The sequence below is a fragment of the Heterodontus francisci genome, chromosome 41 (genome assembly GCF_036365525.1).
Source record: "Heterodontus francisci isolate sHetFra1 chromosome 41, sHetFra1.hap1, whole genome shotgun sequence".
NCBI lineage: Eukaryota > Metazoa > Chordata > Chondrichthyes > Heterodontiformes > Heterodontidae > Heterodontus > Heterodontus francisci.
In genome coordinates this window covers 18,540,482-18,557,187 of record NC_090411.1, presented here as the reverse complement: position 1 = coordinate 18,557,187, position 16,706 = coordinate 18,540,482, and the positions used below count along the sequence as shown (strand labels likewise).

Sequence of the window (16,706 nt, the reverse complement as noted above, 5' to 3'; positions counted from 1 at the left end):
TAGAGACTTAATGGCACAGTTCCAAAGAGTGTGCAGACACAAAGTGACCTGGGGATGCATGCGCATCGATTTTTGAAGGTGGCAGGACATATTGAGAGAGTGGTTAGCAAAGTATACGGAATCTTGGGCTTCATAAATCGAGCCATTGGGTATAAAAAGTATATAACCAGTTATGGTCAACACACTTTAGGAAGGATGTGCGGATCCTTGAGAGGGTGTAGAGGAGATTTACCAGAATGGTTCCCGGGATGGAGGATTTTAGTTACAAGGTTAGGTTGGAAAGCTGGAGCAAAGGAGATTGAGGAGATATTTGATAGATTATGACAGATTCAGGTAAGTTAGACAAGGAAAAACTGTTCCTATTAACAGATGGTATAAGGACTAGGAGACACAAATTGAATGTTTTGGGCAAAAGATGCAGGGGGAATCTGAGGAAGAACTTTTTTTACCCAGTGGGTGGTAATGACCTGGAACTCGCTGCCCACAAGGGTGGTGGAAGCAGAGACAATGAATGATTTCAAAGGAAATTGGATGGGCATGTGATGGAGATAAACTTGCAGGGCCACGGGGATCGAGCAGGGAGTGGGACAACTGGATTGCTCTGCAGAGAGTTGGCATGGACGTGATGGGCCAAATGGCCTCCTTCTATGCTGTAAATGACTCTAAAATACTGAAGAAGTAATAAATGCAGAGATGCTGTGGAGTGTGCTGGGATTTCCAGTATTTCTTTCTCCCCATTTTCCATCTGTTTCTCTCCTCTCCTGAAGGGATTAATTCTTCTTGGGTTACTGATCTACTGGTGCTGTCTGGCTTGCAGCATATCTCAATAGTGGCCTCATAGTATGAGCAAGCCTGGGCATTGAGTTCCAGAAGACTATTTGACTGTGGAAGGCATCACAACTGAGCTCAAGCGTATCCTCACCCAAAATCTACACACACATTCACACACCCTCTTCAGTAGGGGTACATTGATAATGGTCAGGAGTGGGAATCTCAGCTGCCTTCTCTGCTACCTAGTTTAATGAAGCTGGGGCCAATTATAGAACCATCCTAATTTGAAGTCAGCTATCTGAACATAGATTGGGAATAAAGCCTGGCCCTCTGCTCTGTATGGCTGAGTACCACACTGAATGAATGAATTTACTCACTAAGGCATTGAAGGTCCTTTTTTAAATTAGAAAATGGAAATGAACAGAACTGGAAAATATAATTGTATTAGGATTGAGCCGATTGCCAATGTTTATTTTAATTGCATTGTTAAATATTTTTGCAGAATTTCACCAACATTTACTTCTTAAAGCCTCCTACCAAACAACAAGCTGCCAAAATGGCAGATGACTGGAAGGTCTCTGAAAATCTGGATTTTCTGCCAGGAAGCGTCATAGTTCCAGTCATCTTTTCGCTAATATTCCTCCTTGGAACTGTAGGGAATGGGCTTGTTCTGGCAGTGTTGCTGAGGAATGGACAGATGAGTTACAATACAACCAATCTCTTTATCCTGAACCTAAGCATAGCCGATCTGTTCTTTATTATTTTCTGTGTTCCCTTTCAAGCCACCATCTATACCCTGGACGGGTGGGTCTTTGGTTCATTCATTTGCAAAGTGGTCCACTTTTTCATATACCTCACCATGTATGCTAGTAGCTTCATTCTGGCAGCAGTGTCTGTCGACAGGTAAGTCTGCTCCCTATGCCGTTTGTATAATGTGCATTATAACTTTTTGTCAATTCGGGTGTTCCATGAAACTGCACTCACAAAATAGCTGGATGTGGATTCTCACCCACACAGTTGCTTCCCAATTTCCGCCATTCTCTCCATTCTGTAGACAAGTTGTTTCAACTGGCATAGGTGTCCAAAACGAGAGGCCGTACATAGTCACCATTTAAAAGAAAATCTCCTCAACTCATCCTCTGGCTCTTTTGCCAATTACCTTAAATTTGCAGGTGAACATCTTGACTTTGAGGATTGTCACGGATCACAGTGAAATGCGTAATGGTAATTTATCTATTCTGTTCTGAGCAGATATAATCGCTCAGTCCAAAATTGCCAATGAGCTTCCCTGCATTGGGAGTTCTCAAGGCTGTCAAAGTGATAGCATTTTCAATTCTCCAGAAAGTCAACCTTGTGAGATAACTTTAAAAATGTTGTGAAAATGCTTATCAATGACTCTGAGGATAATCTTGATATAATTTTATTTGTGCATTACTGGTAGTTACAGCCACAGTCTTTAAAATTATGATAAATAACTGAATGGAGTGAATTAAGCAACATTACTTGTAATGATTTATGATTGATTCTCAAACGAGTGGCTTAAAGCAGAAATCTATTTCACTAAATCTCCCTAAAATATTCAGTGCTCATTTTTGGAGTTCCATTTAACAGTAAATGGCATAGCGTCTTCAGTGGTCAACTAGCATGTTCCACCACTTGCCCCACCATGACCGTCACCATCATCTAATTATACCTTGGAGTCATAGAGAGATACAGCACTGAAACAGGCCCTTTGGCCCACCGAGTCTGTGCCGACCATCAACCACCCATTTATACTAATCCTACATTAATCCCATATTCCTACCACATCCCCACCTTCCCTCAATTCTCCTACCACCTACCTATACTAGGGGCAATTTATAATGGCCAATTTACCCATCAACCTGCAGGTCTTTGGTTGTGGGAGGAAACCGGAGCACCCGGTGGAAACCCACGCGATCACAGGGAGAACTTGTCATCTCCGCACAGGCAGTACCCAGAACCGAACCCGGGTCGCTGAAGCTGTGAGGCTGCAGTGCTAACCACTTGGCCTGACCCCCTACTCCTTTGGCATTTTCTACTCCTTCGAGCATCTCACCTTGCTCCACCCCTCTCACCTCTTATTCAAAATCCTTGTTCTCTACCACCCAAGCATGATAAAAATCTTCTCACCAAGATATCTTCACTGCTTTCCAGCCTATGCACCAAACAATTTCTCATCCTCAGAGATTTCAACCTGCATCTCAACTCATCGTGTCCTCTCTTCTTCTGAGTTCACTGCACTCTTATCCTCCCTAAATCACTCCCTGCATGTAAACTCCCCAACCCATATTCACAGTCACCCCCTCAACCTTGCCATCTCACATGGTCTTGCTCTTCCCATCGTATCAATTACACACAATGCCATCTCTGATCACTCCCTTGTATCATTCTTCACCCACATCCCCCTTCCACACCCCAAACCAACCTTGGTCCCCTCCTATTTCACATCTACATGCTGCCCTTCGGTGACATTATCCGAAAGCGCAGTGTTAGTTTTCACATGAACTCTGACAACACTCAGCTGTACCTTATCACCATTTCTCTCAACTCATCCACTGTTGCTAAATTATCAGCCTGCTTATCCAACATCCAGTACTAGATTAGCAGAAATTTCCTCCAATTACATATTGGGAAGACTAAAGCCATTGATTTTGGTCCCCGCTCCAAACTCTGTTTTCCCTAGTTATCAATTCCATCCCTCTCCCTGGCAACTGTCTGAGATTAAACCAGTCTGTTCACAACCTTGGCATCACATTTGACCCTAAGATGAGCTTCCGATCTCATATTCATGCCATCACTAAGACCGCCTATTTCCACCACCTTAACATCGCCCAACCTCCCCCATCTCAGCTCATCTGCTGATGAAAGCCTCATGCATGCTTTTATTACCTCTAGACTTGACTATTCCAGTGTATTCTTGGCTGGTCTCCCACATTCTACTCTCTGTAAAATTTAGGTCATCCAAAACTCTGCTGCCCGTGTCTTAACTCACACCAAGTCCTGTTCCCCTAGCATCCTTGCACTCGCTGAACTACATTGGCTTCCACTCAAGCAATGTTTTGATTTAAAAATTCTCATCCTTGAATACAGATTCCTCCATGGCTTTACCCCCTCCCTATCTCTGTAATCTCCTCCAGCCCTATTACCCTCCAAGATAACCATGCTCTTCTAATTCTTGCATTCTGCGCATCTCTGATTTTAATCGCTCCTCTATTGGTGGTCATGCTTTCACTTGCCTAGGCCCCAAGCAGGCATAACCCTGCCCCCCCACCCCTCACACACACACGTCTCCACCACACCACCTCGCTTTCGAATAACAAATTACGAATTATGAATTAGGAACAGGAGTAGGCCACTCGAGCCTGCTCTGCCATTCAATAAGTTCTTGGCTGAACGGATTACTCCACATTTCCACCTACCCCCGATAACCTTCCACCCCCTTGCTTATCAAGAATCTATCTACCTCTGCCTTAAAAATATTCAAAGACTCTGCTTCCGCTGCCTCTTGAGGAAGAGAATTCCAAAGACTCACGACCCTCTGAGAGTAAAAATTTCTCCACATCCCTGTCTTAAATGGGCGACCCCTTATTTTTAAACAGTGACCCCTAGTTCTAGATTCTTCCACAAGGGGAAACATCCTTTCCACATCCACCCTGTCAAGACCCCTCAGAATCTTACACGTTTCAATCAAGTCACCTCTTACTCTTCTAAATTCCAGCGGATACCAGCCTAGCCTGTGCAATCTTTCCTCATAAGAGAGCCCGCCCATTCCAAGTATTATTCTAGTAAACCTTCTCTGTACTGTCTCCAACACCTTTACATCCTTCCTTAAATAAGGAGACCAGTACTGTACACTACTCCAGATGTGGTCTCACCAATGCCCTGTATAGCTGAAGCATAACCTCCCTACTTTTGTATTCAATTCCCTTCACGATAATCGATAACATTCTATTAGCTTTCCTAATTACTTGCTGTACCTGTATACTAACCTTTTGCAATTCATGCACTAGGACACCCAGATCCCTGTGCATCTCAGAGCTCTGCAATCTCTCACCATTTAGATAATATGCTTCTTTTTTATTCTTCCTGCCAAAGTGGACAATTTCACACTTACCCACATTATACTCCATTTGCCAGGTCTTTGCCCGCTCACTTAGCCTATCTATATCCTTTTGTAGCCCTCTTATGTCCTCTTCACAAGTTACTTTGTGTCATCTGCAAATTTAGCAACCAAACCTTTGGTCCCTTCATCTACGTCATTTATATAAATTGTAAAAAGTTGAGGCCCCAGCACAGATCCCTGTGACACACCACTCGTTACATCTTGCCAACCAGAAAATGACCCATTAATGCCTATTCTCTGTTTCCTGTTAGCTGGCCAATCTTCTATCCATGTTACCCCCTACACCATGAGCTTTTATTTTCTGCAATAACCTTTGATGTGGCACCTTATCAAATGCCTTCTGGAAATCTAATTACAATACATTCACTGGTTCCCCATTATCCACAGCACATGTAACTCCCTCAAAGAACTCCAATAAATTGGTTGAACATGATTTCCCTTTCACAAAACCATGTTGACTTTGCCTGATTACCTTGAATTTTTCTAAATGCCCTGCTATAACGTCTTTAATAATAGCTTCTAACATTTTCCCTAAGACAGATGTTAAGCTAACTGGCCTGTAGTTTCCTCCTTTCTGTCTCCCTCCCTTTTTGAATAAAGAAGTTACATTCGCTATTTTCCAAACTAATGGAACCTTCCCCAAATCTAGGGAATTTTGGAAAATTAAAACTTATGCATCAACTATCTCACTAGCCACTTCTTTTCACACCCTAGGATGAAGTCCATCAGGACCTGGGGACTTGTCAGTCCGCAGCTCCAACAATTTGTTCAGTACCACTTCCCCGGTGATTGTAGTTTTTTTGAGTTCCTCCCTCCCTTCCATTTCCTGACTTACAGCTAATACTGGGATGTTACTTGTATCGTCAATAGTGAAGACCGAAGCAAAATATGTGTTCAATTCATCTGCCATCTCCTTATAATCCATTATTAATTCCCCAGACTCACTTTCTATAGGACCATTGCTTACTTTGTTAACCCTTTTCTTTTTTAAGTATCTATAGAAACTCTTACTATCTGTCTTTATATTTCTAGCTAGCTTTCTCTTGTACTCTAATTTTACCTTCCTTATAAATCTTATAGTCGTTCTTTGCTGTTTTTTATATTCTGTCCAATCTTCTAACCTGCCTGCCATCTTTCCAGGGGTCCCACCCTTGGAATTTTTCTTTCTCGTTGAAATGTATCTATTCTGTGTATTCTGAAATATCTTCTTAAATGTCTGCCACTGCATCTCTATTGACCTATCCCTTAGCCTAATTTGCCAATTTACTTTAGCTAGCTTTGCTTTCATGCCGTCATAATTGTCCTATTTTAAGTTTAAAATACTAATCTTGGGCCCACTCTTCTCTCCCTCAAACTGAATGTAAAATTCATCATATTATGATCGCTGCTACCTAGGGGCACCTTAACCAAGAGGTCATTAATTAATCCTATCTCATTGCACAGTGCCAGGTTTAGTATAGCCTGCTCTTGGTTGGCTCCAGAACATATTGTTTCAAGAAATCATCCCAAAAACATTCTATGTGCTCCTCATCTAGGCTCCCTCTGCCAATCTGATTTTTTCAGTCTATATGCAGGTTAAAATCCTCCATAATTATCACTGTACCTTTCTGACAAGCTGCCATTATTTCTTCCTTTATACCCCATCCTACAGTGTGGTTAATGTTAGGTGGCCTGTACATCACTCCCACAAGTCACTTCTTGCCTTTATGATTTCTCATATCTACCCAAACTGCTTCTACATCCTGGTCTCCTGAACTTAAGTCATCCCTCTCTATTGTGCTAATACCATGATTAATTAACAGAGCTACCCCTCCACATTTTCCTAGCTTCCTGTCCTTCCTAAATGCCATGTACCTTTCAATATTCAGGTCCCAATCTATGTCGTCCTGCAACCATGTGTCTGTAATTGCTATCAGATTGTACTTGTTTATTTCTATTTGCATTCTCAGTTCATCTGTTTTGTTTCGAATGCTACATGCATTTAGTTTTGTCCTTTTATTATTTTTGTAACCTCTAGCCTTATCTGTTGATTTACTCAGATTTATACGCTGTGTCCCTTCCTGTCACAGTCTGTTTATCATTTCCCATATTAATACCTTTTTCTCTTGCCATGTCTCTATTCTTTGATTTACCATATCTTCCCAAATGTGATCCCTTGCCCCCACTATTCAGTTTAAAACTCTTTCCACTTCCCTAGTTATGCGGCTCGCTAGAACATCGGCCCCAACACAGTTCAGGTGTAGACCGTCCCAATGGTACAGCCACCACTTTCCCCAGTACTGGTGTCAGTGCCCCATGAACTGGAACCCAATTCTACCACACCAGTCTTTGAGCCACGCATTAATTTCTCTAATCTTATTTTCCCTAAGCTAATTTGCACGTGGCTCAGGTAATAATCCAGAGATTATTACCTTTGAGGTTCTGCTTCTTAATTTGGCTATGCAGAACTTCTTTCCTTGTCCTGTCTATGTCGTTGGTACCTACATGGACCGCGATGACTGGATCCTCCCCCTCCCACTGTAAGTTCCTCTCCAGCCCTGAGCAGATGTCCGGAACCCTGGCACCGGGCAGGCAACACAGCCGTCTGGACTCTCGCTCTTTGCTGCAGAGAGCAGTGTCAATCCCCCTAACTATACTGTCCCCTACTACCAGTACATTCCTTTTTTCTCCCTCCACTTGAATGGCTTCCTGTACCATGGTGCCATGGTCAGGTTGCTCATCCACCCTGCAGCCCCCACGCTCATCCAAACAAGCTGAAAGAACCTCAAACCTGTTGGACAATTGCAAAGGCTGAGGTTCCTGCCCTCTGCATCCCCATACCTGTCTCAGCTGCAGCCACACTCTCCTGTCCCTGACCACTGACCAAATCAGGAGACCCTATCCTAAGAGGTGTGACTGCCTCCTGGTACAAAATGTCCAGGTAACTTTCCCCTCCCTGATGTGTCGCAGTGTCTGCAGCTTGGACTCCAGTTCAATGACTCTGAGACGAAGCTCTTCGAGCCGCAAACACTTACTGCAGACGTGTTTGCCCTGGATCACACTGGCATCCAGGAGCTCCCACAACTGCAGCTGTGACACATCATCTGTCCTGCCATCCTTAATGTTTTTTAATTAATTACTTAATTATTTTATTCAATTATTTATTTTCCTTTTTTTATATATTTTATTAAGCTTATCACTCATTCCTTTACTATTTTAAATGTTAGGATTAGAATGGACGTTAATCACTTACCAGATACTCACCAAACTATGTTTCATTTAAATTAAATTAAACTAAAAGCTTACCTGTATACTCACCCCGGCGGTTTTCTGTTTCCCTGCTCTCTCTGCTGATTGTGACGTCACTCCTTTCCTCTTTGAAGACATTCCTTAAAAACTATGTCTTTGACCAAGCTTTTGGCCATCTGACCTAAAATGTCCTATTCCGGCTCAATGTCATATTTTGTTTTATAATGTTTTTGTGAAGAGCCTAGGGACAATTTATTACGATAAAGGCACTATATATATGTACGTTGTTGTTGTTGCAGCATGGGGCACTGCCAAGTGGTCATAGAATAAGGGTTCCAGATACTTTATAATTGGTCACTTCACAAAACTCTGTATAGGCATCTAAAGGTTAGATGCCAAAAGAGTACCTCAGAACTCTCTGCCCCATCAATACTCTGCCCCCGTCAACTCTCTGCCCCCATCAATACTCTTCCCCATCAGCAGTCTGCCCCCATCAACACTGAGGCTGCAAACAAGACTCCAGGATGTTATGTTGCCTCCTTGGTGCTAGGTACAAGGATGTCTCAGAGCGGTTACAGGACATTCTGAAGGGGGAGGGTGAACAGCCAATGGTTGTGGTACACATTGGTACAAACGACACAGGTAAACAAAGGGATGAGGTCCTAAAAGCAGAATATAGGGAGTTAGGAAGTAAGTTGAAAAGTAGGACTTCAAAGGTAGTGATCTCAGGATTACTACCAGTGCCACGTGGTAGTCAGAGTAGAAATAGTAGGATATATCGGATGAATATGTGGCTGAAGAGATGGTGTGAGGGGGAGGGTTTTAGATACCTGGGACATTGGGACCGGTTCTGGGGGAGGTGGGACCAGTACAAACTGGTTGGGTTACACCTAGGCAGGCCCAGGACTGATTTCCTGGGGGGAGTATTTGCTCGAGTGGTAGGGGAGGGTTTAAACTAAAATGGCAGGGGGATGGGAACCATTGCAAGGAGTCAGAGGAGGGAGGATCAAGGACAAGAACAAAAGACAGTAAGGGGAATAAGAAAAGTGATAGGCAAAGAAATCAAGGGCCAGAATCAAACAGGGCCACAGTGAAAAATAGTGGGAAAGGGACAGGTAACGTTAAAAAGGCAAGCCTTCAGGCTTTATGCCTTAACGCGCGGAGCATTCGTAATAAAGTGGATGAATTAATCGCGCAAATAGATGTAAATGGGTATGATATAGTCAGGATTACGGAGACATGGCTGCAGGGTGACCAGGGATAGGAAATGAACATCCATGGGTATTCCGTATTTAGGAAGGACAGGTGGAGTTGCATTGCTGGTTAAAGAGGAAATTAACGCAATAGTGAGGAAGGATATTAGCTCTGACGATGTGGAATCTGTATGGGTAGAGCTGAGAAACACTAAAGGCAAAACCATTAGTGGGGGTTGTATATAGACCCCCAAACTGTAGTGGTGATGTTGGGAATAGCATTAAACAGAAAATTAGAGATGCATGCGATAAAGGAACATCTATAATTATGGGTGACTATAATCTACATATAGATTGGGCAAATCAAATTAGTCACAATACCATAGAGGAGGAATTCATGGAGTGTATATGGGATGGTTTTCTGGACCAATACGTTGAGGACCCAACTAGAGAACAGGCCATCCTAGACTGGGTATTGTGTAATGAGAGAGGAATAATTGACAATCTAGTTGATGGAGAGTGACGTAGTTGATTCTGAGAGTAGGGTCCTGAATCTTAATAAAGGAAACTACGAGTTGGCTATGATGGATTGGGAAACGTTACTTAAAGGGATAACGGTGGATAGGCAATGACAAACATTCAAAGAGCGCATGAATGAACTGCAACAATTGTTTATTCCTGTCTGGCGGAAAAAGGAAAAGGTAGCCAAGCTATGGTTTACAAGGGAAATTAGGGATAGCATTAGATCCAAGGAAGAGGCATACAAATTCGCCAGAAAAAAACAACAGACCTGAGGATTGGGAGCAGTTTAGAATTCAGCAAAGGAGGACCAAGGGATTGATTAAGAAGGGGAAAATAGAGTATGAGAGTAAGCTTGCGAGGAAAATAAAAACTGACTGTAAACGTTTCTATAGGTATGTGAAGAGAAAAAGATTGGTGAAGACAAATGTAGGTCTCTTACAGTCAGAAACAGGGGAATTTATTATGGGGAACAAAGAAATGGCTGACCAACTAAATGCATACTTTGGTTCTGTTTTCACAAAGGAGGTCACAAATATCATATATCATATATACCAGAAATGTTGGGGAACACAGGGTTTAGTGAGAGGGAGGAACTGAAGGAAATCAGTATGAGTAGAGAAATGGTGTTGGGGAAATTGATGGGATTGAAGGCCAAAAATCCCCAGGGCCTGATGATCTACATCCCAGAGTACTTAAGGAAGTGGCTCTAGAAATAGTGGATGCATTGGTGGTCATCTTCCAAGATTCTATAGACCCTGGAATAGTTCCTACAGATTGGAGTGTAGCTAATGTAACCCCACTATTTAAAAAGTGAGGTAGAGAGCAAACAGGGAAGTATAGACCAGTCAGCTTGACATTGATAGTGGGGAAAATTGTAGAGTCCATTATCAAAGAATTTATAGCAGAGCACTTGGAGAACAGTGGTAGAATCGGGCAGAGTCAGCAAAGGGAAATCATGCTTGACAAATCTACTCGAATGTTTCAAGTTGATGAGAGGGAGCCAGTGGATGTGGTTTATTTGGACTTTCAGAAGGCTCCCAACAAAGTCCCACATAAGAGGTTAGCGTGTAAAATTAAAACGCGTGGGATTGGGAGTAGTGTATTGCGATGGATAGAAAATTGGTTGACAGACAGGAAATAAAGAGTAGGAATAAACAAGTCTTTTTCTGAATGGTAGGCAGTGACTAGTGGGGTACCACAGGGATCGGTGCTAGGACCCCAGCTATTCACAGTATATATTAATGATTTAGATGAGGGAACTAAAAGTAATATCTCCAAATTTGCAGATGACACAAAACTGGGTGGGAGGGTGAGTTGTGAGGAGGATGCAGAGAGACTTCAGGGTGATTTGGACAAGTTGAGTGAGTGGGCAAATGCATGGCAGATGCAGTATAATGTGGATAAATGTGAGGTTATCCACTTTGGTAGTAAAAACAGGAAGGCAGATTGTTATCTGAACGGCTATAAACTGAGAGGGGAATATGCAACGAGACGTGGGTATTCTTGTACACCAGTTGCTGAAGGTAAGCATGCATGTGCAACAGGCTGTAAAAAGGAAAAATGGTATGTTGGCCTTCATAGCGAGAGGATTCGAATACAGGAGCAGGGATGTCTTGTTGCAATTGTACAGAGCCTTGGTGAGGCCACACCTGGAATATTGTGTGCAGTTTTGGTCTCCTTATCTGAGGAAGGATCTTTTTGCTATAGAAGGAGTGCAGACTGATTCCTGGGATGGCGGGACTGACGTATGAGAGATTGAATCAGTTAGGATTATATTCGTTGCAGTGCAGAAGAGTGAGGGGGGGAATCTCATAGAAACCTATAAAATTTTATTTTATTTAATTTAGAAAAACAGCACTGAAACAGGCCCTTCGGCCCACCGAATCTGTGCCGACCAAGAACCACCCATTTATACTAACCCTACAGTAATCCCATATTCTAATCCCATACCACCTACCTATACCAGGGGCAATTTACAATGGCCAATTTACCTATCACCTGCAAGTCTTTGGCGGTGGGAGGAAACCGGAGTACCCGGCAAAAACCCATGCAGACACAGGGAGAACATACAAACTCCACACAGGCAGTACCCAGAATTGAACCCGGGTCCCTGGAGCTGTGAGGCTGCGGTGCTAACCACTGCGCCACTGTGCCGCCGTGCCGCCAAGTCTAGTAGGACTTGACAGGGTGGATGCAGGAAGGACGTTCCCGATGGTGGGGGAGTCCAGAACCGGGGGTCATAGTCTAAGGATACCGGGTAAACCTTTCAAGACTGAGAGGAGGAGAAATTTCTTCACCCAGAGACTGGTGAGCCTGTGGAATTCGCTACCACAGAAAGCAGTTGAGGCCAAAACATTGTATGTTTTCAAGAAGGAGTTAGATATAGCTCTTGGGGTGAAAGGGATCAAAGGATATGGGGGAAAAGCAGGAACAGGTTGCTGAGTTGGATGATCAGCCAGGATCATAATGAATAACGGAGTAGGCTTGAAGGGCCGAATGGCCTACTCCTGCTCCTATTTTCTATGTTTCTAACACTTTTCCCCAACAACACTCTTCTCCATCAACACTTTGGACCCGTCAACACTGCCCCAACAACACTCTTCCCCATCAACATTCTGCCCCCATCAAAACACTGGCCCATCAAGACACTGCCCCCATCCACACTTTGCCCCATCAACACTTTGCCTCATCAAGACTCTGCCCCATCAACAATCTACCAATCAACACTCAGCCCACTCAACATTCTGCCCGCATCAACACTCTGCCCCCCATAAACACACCGCCGCCATCAATACACCACCACCAACACTCCGCCCCCAACAACACTCCGCCCCCAAGAACACTCCGCACCATCAACACTTTGCCCCCATTAAGACTCTGCCCTGTCAACACTTTGCCCCCATCAACACTCTGCCCCATCAACACTTTGCCCCCATCAGCACTCTGCCTGATCAGGACTTTGACCCATCAACACCTTGCCCCCATCAACAGTTTTTCCCCAACAACTCTTTACCATCAATAATTTGCCTCATTAACACTTTGCCCCAATAACATTCTGCCCCATCAGCACTTTGCCCCTATCAACACTTTTCCCCATCAACACTTTTCCCCATCAACATTTTGCCCCATCAACATTTTGCCCCATCAACACTTTGCCCCATTAATACTTTGCCCCATCAACATTCTGCCCCCAATAACATTCAGCCCCCATCAACACTCTGCCCCCATCAACACTCTGCCCCCATCAACACTCTGCCCCATCAACACTCTGACCCCAATAACATTCAACCCCCATGAACACTCTGAACCCAATAACACTCTGCCCCCATCAACACTCTGACCCCATCAACACTCTGACCCCAATAACACTCTGCCCCCATCAACACTCTGACCCCAATAACATTCTGCCCCATCAACACTCTGCCCCCATCAACACTCTGCCCCCATCAACACTCTGACCCCAATAACATTCAACCCCCATGAACACTCTGACCCCAATAACATTCAGCCCCCATGAACACTCTGACCCCAATAACATTCTGCCCCCATCAACACTCTGTCCCCATCAACACTGCCCCCATCAACACTCTGACCCCAATAACACTCTGCCCCCATCAACACTCTGACCCCAATAACATTCAGCCCCCATGAACACTCTGACCCCAATAACATTCTGCCCCATTAACACTCTGCCCCCATCAACACTCTGACCCCAATAACATTCAGCCCCCATCAACACTCTGACCCCAATAACATTCTGCCCCATCAACATTCTGCCCCCATCAACACTCTGCCCCCATGAACACTCTGCCCCCATCAACACTCTGACCCCATCAACACTCTGCCCCCATCAACGCTCTGCCCCCATCAACGCTCTGCCCCCATCAACACTCTGCCCCCATCAACACTCTGCCCCCATCAACACTCTGTCTCCATCAACACTCCCCCCATCAACACTCTGCCCCCATCAACACTCTGTCCCCATCAACACTCTGACCCCAATAACATTCAGCCCCCATCAACACTCTGACCCCAATAACATTCAGCCCCCATGAACACTCTGACCCCAATAACATTCTGCCCCCATCAACACTCTGCCCCATCAACACTCTGACCCCAATAACATTCAGCCCCCATGAACACTCTGACCCCATCAACACTCTGCCCCCATCAACACTCTGCCCCTATCAACACTCTGACCCCAATAACACTCTGTCCCCATCAACATTCTGCCCCCATCAACATTCTGCCCCCATCAACACTCTGTCCCCAATAACATTCAGCCCCCATGAACACTCTGACCCCAATAACATTCAGCCCCCATGAACACTCTGACCCCAATAACACTCTGACCCTAATAACACTCTGCCCCCATCAACACTCTGCCCCCATCAACACTCTGTCCCCATCAACATTCTGTCCCCATCAACATTCTGTCCCCATCAACATTCTGCCCCCATGAACACTCTGACCCCAATAACACTCTGACCCCAATAACACTCTGACCCCAATAACACTCTGACCCCAATAACACTCTGCCCCCATCAACACTCTGACCCCATGAACACTCTGACCCCATGAACACTCTGACCCCAATAACACTCTGACCCCAATAACACTCTGACCCCATGAACACTCTGACCCTAATAACACTCTGCCCCCATCAACACTCTGCCCCCATCAACACTCTGCCCCCATCAACACTCTGGCCCCATCAACATTCTGCCCCCAATAACATTCAGCCCCCATGAACACTCTGACCCCATCAACACTCTGCCCCCATCAACACTCTGCCCCCATCAACACTCTGCCCCCATCAACACTCTGACCCCAATAACACTCTGTCCCCATCAACATTCTGCCCCCATCAACATTCTGCCCCCATCAACACTCTGTCCCCAATAACACTCTGCCCCCATCAACACTCTGCCCCCATCAACACTCTGCCCCCATCAACACTCTGACCCCAATAACACTCTGTCCCCATCAACATTCTGCCCCCATCAACATTCTGCCCCCATCAACACTCTGTCCCCAATAACATTCAGCCCCCATGAACACTCTGACCCCAATAACATTCAGCCCCCATGAACACTCTGACCCCAATAACACTCTGACCCCAATAACACTCTGACCCCAATAACACTCTGACCCCAATAACACTCTGACCCTAATAACACTCTGCCCCCATCAACACTCTGCCCCCATCAACACTCTGTCCCCATCAACATTCTGTCCCCATCAACATTCTGTCCCCATCAACATTCTGCCCCCATGAACACTCTGACCCCAATAACACTCTGACCCCAATAACACTCTGACCCCAATAACACTCTGCCCCCATCAACACTCTGCCCCCATCAACACTCTGCCCCCTTCAACACTGCCCCCATCAACACTGCCCCCATCAACACTCTGACCCCATGAACACTCTGACCCCATGAACACTCTGACCCCAATAACACTCTGACCCCATGAACACTCTGACCCTAATAACACTCTGCCCCCATCAACACTCTGCCCCCATCAACACTCTGCCTCCATCAACACTCTGGCCCCATCAACATTCTGCCCCCATGAACACTCTGACCCCAATAACACTCTGACCCCATGAACACTCTGCCCCTAATAACACTCTGCCCCCATCAACACTCTGACCCTCATAACACTCTGACCCTCATAACACTCTGACCCTCATAACACTCTGCCCCCATCAACACTCTGCCCCCATCAACACTCTGCCCCCATCAACACTCTGCCCCCATCAACACTCTGCCCCCATCAACACTCTGTCCCCAATAACATTCAGCCCCCATCAACACTCTGCCCCCATCAACACTGCCCCCATCAACACTGCCCCCATCAACACTGCCCCCATCAACACTGCCCCCATCAACACTGCCCCCATCAACACTGCCCCCATCAACACTCTGCCCCCATCAACACTCTGACCCCAATAACATTCAGCCCCCATGAACACTCTGACCCCAATAACATTCAGCCCCCATCAACACTCTGCCCCCATCAACACTCTGCCCCCATCAACACTCTGCCCCCATCAACACTCTGCCCCCATCAACACTCTGCCCCCATCAACACTCTGTCCCCATCAACACTCTGCCCCCATCAACACTCTGCCCCCATCAACACTCTGTCCCCAATAACATTCAGCCCCCATGAACACTCTGACCCCATCAACACTCTGTCCCCATCAACACTCTGTCCCCATCAACACTCTGACCCCAATAACATTCAGCCCCCATCAACACTCTGACCCCAATAACATTCAGCCCCCATGAACACTCTGACCCCAATAACATTCTGCCCCCATCAACACTCTGCCCCCATCAACACTCTGCCCCCATCAACACTCTGACCCCAATAACATTCAGCCCCCATGAACACTCTGACCCCAATAGCATCCTGCCCCCATCAACACTCTGCCCCCATCAACACTCTGCCCCCATCAACACTCTGCCCCCATCAACACTCTGTCCCTATCAACACTCTGACCCCAATAACACTCTGCCCCCATCAACACTCTGCCCCCATCAACACTCTGTCCCCATCACCACTCTGCCCCCATCAACACTCTGTCCCCAATAACATTCAGCCCCCATGAACACTCTGACCCCAATAACATTCAGCCCCCATGAACACTCTGACCCTAATAACACTCTGACCCTAATAACACTCTGCCCCCATCAACACTCTGCCCCCATCAACACTCTGCCCCCATCAACACTCTGCCCCCATCAACACTCTGTCCCCATCAACATTCTGCCCCCATGAACACTCTGACCCCATGAACACTCTGACCCCAATAACACTCTGACCCCAATAACACT

At 45.5% G+C, this 16,706-nt stretch overlaps 1 protein-coding gene across 1 annotated transcript in view; it reads left to right on the top strand.

Moving 5' to 3' along the window:
* The first annotated feature begins 1,327 nt into the window (after window positions 1–1,327).
* The window catches only part of LOC137353622 (galanin receptor 2b-like), a 32,566-nt gene continuing 17,187 nt past the window's right edge, over window positions 1,328–16,706 (top strand). Inside the window, exon 1 of the mRNA XM_068019972.1 lies at window positions 1,328–1,674. Coding sequence (XP_067876073.1) covers window positions 1,328–1,674 — 347 coding nt within the window. The remainder of the gene's footprint in view (window positions 1,675–16,706) is intronic.